Source organism: Bos taurus, chromosome 10 (assembly GCF_002263795.3).
Source record: "Bos taurus isolate L1 Dominette 01449 registration number 42190680 breed Hereford chromosome 10, ARS-UCD2.0, whole genome shotgun sequence".
Taxonomy (NCBI): Eukaryota; Metazoa; Chordata; class Mammalia; order Artiodactyla; family Bovidae; genus Bos; species Bos taurus.
In genome coordinates this window covers 27,300,645-27,307,741 of record NC_037337.1, presented here as the reverse complement: position 1 = coordinate 27,307,741, position 7,097 = coordinate 27,300,645, and the positions used below count along the sequence as shown (strand labels likewise).

Sequence of the window (7,097 nt, the reverse complement as noted above, 5' to 3'; positions counted from 1 at the left end):
ACAGAGCAGAATGCCTGTGATCCAGCAGATGCCACCAGCCTACCCCCCATGGCAATTGCTGAAGAGCTGGGGGGATGCAAGAAATAGGCATCTGCCACGCCTGCCACTCCATATGGTGAACAAGGAATTAAGGATGTAAACAATCTAGAAACAGGATTTGGCCCTAGATAGCTGAGATGCATATGAAAGGAATGAATTCAGTGAGCCTGAGCCTTGAATCTTCCCATGATGGTTTTCCTTACTACTTAACAATAGTCTTTGATGTTCAGACTGCTTACCCACTTTGTCGCAAACTTGTATATAGCCTGATTCCCTCTCCTGCCTCTTTGGAGAAGTTATCTCAGAGCTACTGAGATGCTGTCTCCCAGGCTTGGCGTTCTAAACATTCCCACCAAATAAAATAATTCTCTACTTTCAGTTTGTGACTATATTTTTTAGTGGACAAGTCTTTTCAACTATATTTCATATAATATTTCATATTCAGTTCAGTTCAGTTCAGTCGCTCAGTCATGTCTGACTCTTTGCGACCCTATGAATCGCAGCATGCCAGGCCTCCCTGTCCATCACCAACTCCCGGAGTTCACCCAGACTAACGTCCATCGAGTCAGTGATGCCATCCAGCCATCTTATCCTCTGTCGTCCCCTTCTCCTCCTGCCCCCAATCCCTCCCAGCATCAGAGTCTTTTCCAATGAGTCAACTCATCTCATGAGGTGGCCAAAATACTGGAGTTTCAGCTTTAGCATCATTCCTTCCAAAGAAATCCCAGGATTGATCTCCTTCAGAATGGACTGGTTGGGTCTTCTTGCAGTCCAAGGGACTCTCAAGAGTCTCCTCCAACACCACAGTTCAAAGGCATCAATTCTTCAGCGCTCAGCCTTCTTCACAGTCCAACTCTCACATCCATACATGACCACAGGGAAAATCTGTAGCATTGACTAGACAAACCTTTGTTGGCAAAATAATGTCTCTGCTTTTCAATATGCTATCTAGGTTGGCCATAACTTTCCTTCCAAGGAGTAAGCGTCTTTTAATTTCATGGCTGCAGTCACCATCTGCAGTGATTTTGGAGCCCCCAAAAATAAAGTCTGACACTGTTTCCACTGTTTCCCCATCTATTTCCCATGAAGTGATGGGACCAGATGCCATGATCTTCGTTTTCTTAATGTTGAGGTTTAAGCCAACTTTTTCACTCTCCACTTTCACTTTCATCAAGAGGCTTTTGAGTTCCTCTTCACTTTCTGCCATAAGGGTGGTGTCATCTGCATATCTGAGGTTATTGATATTTCTCCTGGCAATTTTGATTCCAGCTTGTGCTTCTTCCAGTCCAGCGTTTCTCATGATGTACTCTGCATATAAGTTAAATAAGCAGGGTGACAGTATACAGCCTTGACATACTCCTTTTCTTATTTGGAACCAGTCTGTTGTTCCATGTCCAGTTCTAACTGTTGCTTCCTGACCTACATACAAATTTCTCAAGAGGCAGATCAGGTGGTCTGGTATTCCCATCTCTTTCATATTTCCAAAGTTTGTGATGTAGATGTAAGTTTTAAATGGCCATCTTTAAAGAACGAGATTGAAATAGATTTCTCCTATCACTTTGCATGTGTATATGCTAAGTGTGTGTGTGTAATCACACTCGAGTAAAATGTGCACATACCTAAGGACACAAGAACAATGGCATGTATTGCAGCATAGATTCAAAGAGATCGATACTGGAAACAACCCAAAAATCCATAAATTTGAGAGTAAAGAAATATAATATTTTAGTGTGGTGGAATATATTCAATGATTAAATTATTATGTTATTTTTATAGATGAATAAGTATAAGATTAAAAACCTGACAGGGAAAATATAAGATTGGTAAAATTATCATGTGCACATTTCTACAAACCAAACATATATATGGCCACACATTGACTAATAGTAAAATGCACAACGTAGATATTGTGAGTTAAATTTTATTCAGAGACGTAACTGAAGACTATAGCCCAGGAGTGCTTTGCTTAGTTGCTCAGTAATGTCCAGCTCTTTGCAACTCCATGGACTGTAGTCCACCAGGCTCCTCTGTCCATGGGGATTCTCCAGGGAAGAATACTGGAGTGGGTTGCATGCACTGCTCCAGGGGATCTTCCCAACCCAGGAATCGAACCACAAGCTCCGGCATTGCAGGCTGATTCTTTACCATCAGAGCCACCAGAAAAGCCTGGAGAACAGCCCAGGAGACAGTCTCTCAAAAGAACTCTGAAGAACTGTTTGAAGAGGTGAGGGAGGAGCCAGAATACAAATTTTTTGCTGAGAAAAACATGTAGTCAAACAAAATAGCAGATAACTGCTAATTCCAAAGGAACAGACAGTTGAGCAAATTAATGCTTTTAGTGCTTTTCTATGTATGGAAAAATACAAGAATCTGAGGTCATTGAAAAATTGTCCTTCAAAGGGCATATGAACTATCTAGAGGCAGGCATCCAAAGCATAGAGTGCTACCAGTTTTTCTCCATTCTGAATTCCTCTCGGGTGCACCGTCAGTAGGTGACTGCAGTGGTTAAGGGTTTGATCCTTTTAGAGCTGATACAAAAAGCAACATTTTTTTTCCTTTATACTAATTTCTTATGATAGTAACTTTGTGCTTTGAATGGTCAGAAATAGTTTCTTTTGCTTGCAGGAAAAGAAAAAGAGATTATCATTAAAATAGCTGTAGGGAAGCACAATTTGCTACCCCAAAATATTTCTTTGGCATGAGAATTATTTTGAAATGAAGACAAGTAAGATGCAAAGACTCAGGAAGAAACTTTGACTTTCCCTTTAACTGCCTAAAGAATGTAGACAGGATCTGTTTTAGGAAGGGAGCTATTACCTTGATGGGCTTCCCTGCTGCTGCTGCTGCTGCTAAGTCGCCTCAGTCGTGTCTGACTCTGTGCGACCCCATAGAAGGCAGCCCACCAGACTTCCCTGTCCCTGGGATTCTCCAGGCATGAACACTGGAGTGGGTTTCCATTTCCTTCTCCAATGCATGAAAGTGAAAAGTGAAAGTGAAGTCACTCAGTTGTGTCCGACTCTTAGTGACCCCATGGACTTCAGCCCACCAGGCTCCTCCGTCAATGGGATTTTCCAGGCAAGAGTACTGGAGTGGGGTGCCATTGCTTCTCCGTGATGGGCTTCCCAGCTGGTGGTAAATAACCCGCCTGCCAATGCAGGAGACAAGTTTCCATCCCTGGGTTGGGAAGAATGGGTTCCATTCCTGGGTTGGGAAGATCCCCTGGAGAAGGGCACAGGAACCCACTCCAGTATTCTTGCCTGGAAAATCTCATGGACAGAGGAGCCTGGTGGGCTAGAGTCCATAGGGTTGCAAAGTCAGACACGACTGAAGTGGTGTCTCCTTAATAACTATAATATGAACTAGGTGTATAGCAGGGAGGAACACAGCAAAGCCTGTTAAGATTCTTCTCAGTGTCCCATTGTCTCTGCACAGCTCCGCAAATATTCATTTACCAAACATTTGCTTTTGTATTTCCATGTAAGTTGCCTTCCTCTCACCATACCTCTATCCCCAACATCCTCTTTTTTCTTTAGCTGCAGGCAGTATTTAGGTGAAGGTTTTAGCCATTTTGGTGAGTTACCCAGTTTTCCTGGTCTCTCACATGTATGTATGTTACTAAATTTTGTTTGATTTTCTCCTGTTAAACTGTTAACTGATATAGTTTCCTTGTCAAGAAATGGACAAAGGAGGGACTTCCTGGCATTTTTAAAAACTTTAAAAATGGTTCACATCAAAAATACATATTTTTTTTTAAAAAAAGGAAATGCACTAAGGAAAAAATATGTGTGCTAAGTCGTTCCAGTAGTGTCCAACTCTTTGCAACCCTATGGACTGTAGCCCACCAAGCTCCTCTGTCCATGGGATTCTCCAGGCAAGAATACTGGAGTGGGTTTTCATGCCCTCCTTCAGGGAGGAAAAACATACTTTTTATTAAAGGAATACTTGTAATTTTCTTCTAACCTTTCTTATTACCTTTTTTGATGAAAGGAAACACCAGACATAACTGTGACCACTGCTCTTTTTCTTGGCACACATTGGCTGGAAATCCTTCTAACTTACCTGAAATTGTATCTACTGCTAAGAAAGTTGTAAACTTCATCAACATTTAAAGGTAGGACCTTGAATATGCAGCTCGTAAAGAGATTACATAAAGAATTAAGAACAAAATGTGTTTTTCTCTACTACAAGAAAAATTGCTGGCTTTCCAGACATTCTTTGCAAAAGCTTAGTTGAGATACAGGTAGCACTTTATAGCTCCTTGAGAGAGACCTTGTAAAGATACTTTGTTCATTTGTATACAATGTAAGTGAGGCCATGTGGAAAAATTCAAAATTTGGAGTCCTCTGACACGAACATTTCTTCTTCTGTGAAATTAACTCTGGGAATTCAGGCTGTTTCTTAATATTTAGCATTTTATTTCAAGAAGTCCATTAAAATACAAATTTAAGATTAATTCAATATTATATGTGGCATATAGATTTCAATGTCAAAAATTACCTACCAAATCAACTTACCCAAACTAAAAACCAACTGCCTTCACATTACAGTGTATAACTGAACAATAAAGTGCAACAATAAATAAAAAAGGCAAACAACAAAGTGCAAAATTAGAGTTTGCATTCTTAGAATAAAAGAGAGACTAATATTTACATAATCTATTTGCCTTGTATGAATTGAGAGATTTTGGAAAGTAAACTTAGAACGTCTAATCAACAGTAATAATTTCCCTAACTGTCCCCAGAGTCCAGGGTAGAGATCCGTTTGTGGGGTCCTGATTGCTAACCAGGATGTATGTTTAACATTGATCATTATAACAAAGAACTTTGTATTTGGCCCACATACAAAGAGTGCTGCACAGCTCTTTATAGAACAGACTGAAAAGTCAGTGTTGAATTGGTCAGCTTTAAAGATTCTCCTCTACAACTCGTAATTTCAGAGGAAACTGGCATTTCCTTAACTGATCAGAGAAAGCCCACTATATATTTGAAAAGTAAACTTCCAATTATATTTATTTCCATATTTTAAAGCACTGTTAATTATTGGAAAATAATATGGGATAGGCATAATTGATATTGGAGGAGAAATTTCATAACTGAAGAACCTTCACTGAATTTTATGCACTTATCTTAAATCAGTGAAGCTGCTATCCTGGGATACTGGGAAAATAGTATACCCTGCTATTATGGGAAAATTCAGTTTCAAATTCTTGAATACTATTTGCCTATATTGATTCTTAGGCATGTAAATTAGGAAACATAAGATTTTTTTAAGTGTCTAAAGTTATCCCCGCCAAAGAATCAGCTACTCATTCTTTTTTCCCATCCTACTTATATTTACCTATAACTAAAACATCTATATTGGAGAAGGAAATGGCAACCCACTCCAGTGTTCTTGCCTGGAGAATCCCAGGGACAGGGGAGCCTGGTGCTCTGCCGTCTATGGGGTCGCACAGAGTCAGACACGACTGAAGCTACTTAGCAGCAGCAGCAGCAAAGCATCTATGCTATCTATATACAGCCATCCCATAACTTATCTCCAGAACCAGTAGTCATGATATTTTTTTTTCACATTCTTGGATATGTAACTTTTGCTAAGATGATATCTGGGAAAAAACTTAATATCCACTAAATATTCTCTAAATCATCTTCTTCATTACTTTCACCAGAGTTAAGATGTACCACGCAGCATGTTGAAAATATTTATAAACAGACTATTGATTTGTGGAATTTGAATGAATTTAGTCTTAATAATGGAGAAGGAAATGACAGCCCACTCCAGTTTTCTTGCCTGGAGAGTTCCAGGGACAGGGGAGCCTGGTGGGCTGCCGTCTTTGGGATCGCACAGAGTCGTACACGACTGAATCGACTTAGCAGCAGCAGCAGTCTTAATAAACGGAATTCCTCACTATTACTGGCCTTTCAGAAATTTTCTTGGCCCTTGAATAATGGATCATAATTTTCCTGAAGGCAATCTTCATATCTCTGTTCCTTAATGTATAAATAATGGGGTTTAGAATGGGAGTGAAAATGGTATAAAATATGGCAAGAACTTTATCCACAGGGTAGCTGGTAAAGGGCCACACGTAGATGAATATGCAAGGTCCAAAGAATAATATTACTACAGTAATATGGGCAGCCAGAGTAGAAAATGCTTTGGCCATTGCAGCAGAAGATTTAAACCAGACAGTGATGAGAATAATGATATAAGAGCTGACCAAGAGTGAGAAAGTGCTTAAGGAAAGGATTCCGCTATTGACTACAATTAGTATTTCAGTGATGTAAGAGTCCAGGCAGGCAAGTTTGGTCACTCGAGGGAGGTCACAGAAAAAGCTGTCTACTACATTGGGCCCACAAAAAGGCAGATTCACAGTAAATGACAACTGGCTTAGTGTGTGCACCAAGCCCACAGCCCAGGAGATCATTACCAGAACAGTGCACGTCCTTCGTCTCATGATGATGACATAGTGCAGGGGTTTGCATATGGCTACGTATCTGTCATAGGCCATGGAGACAAGTAGCATCATCTCCCCTCCAGTGAAAAGGTGAATGAAGAAAATCTGAGCTATGCAGCCACTGAAGGAGATGGTCTTGTGTTCACTCAGAAAATCAGCAATCATCTTAGGAGTAGCAAAGGAAGCCTGACAGATGTCCACAAAGGAAAGGTTTCCCAAGAGAAAGTACATGGGAGAGTGCAGGCTGCTGTCAGAAGTCACTGTGAGGATAATGAGAAGATTTCCCAGCACAATGACCATATACAACACAGAGAAGAACACGAAAAAGAAGAGCTGGAGCTCCTGAGAACTAGAGAGTCCCAGTAATACAAACTCAGACACCACTGATGAATTGACCTTATCCATGGATCCAGGCTGCAGACTTGCTCTGAAACAATCCTGAAGAAGGGGAATCAGAGGAATCAGAATTACGAACTATAACACTTTTAATGTAAAGGATTCTAAGATACCAGATATAATGCATATTTGCTGAATGAAAAATTTTGAAGAGACCATGATAATGTATCTGAAGAGTCAGAAGGATCTTATGAGAATGTCCAGATAATTT

General features: G+C 40.2%; 1 protein-coding gene across 1 annotated transcript; it reads right to left on the bottom strand.

The window, feature by feature from the left end:
• Positions 1-5,923: 5,923 nt before the first annotated feature.
• On the bottom strand, positions 5,924-6,895 carry OR4K5 (olfactory receptor family 4 subfamily K member 5). The gene has a single exon (NM_001389982.1). It carries the CDS (start codon positions 6,893-6,895, stop codon positions 5,924-5,926), a length of 972 nt encoding a protein of 323 aa, NP_001376911.1.
• Between the last annotated feature and the right edge of the window lie 202 nt (positions 6,896-7,097).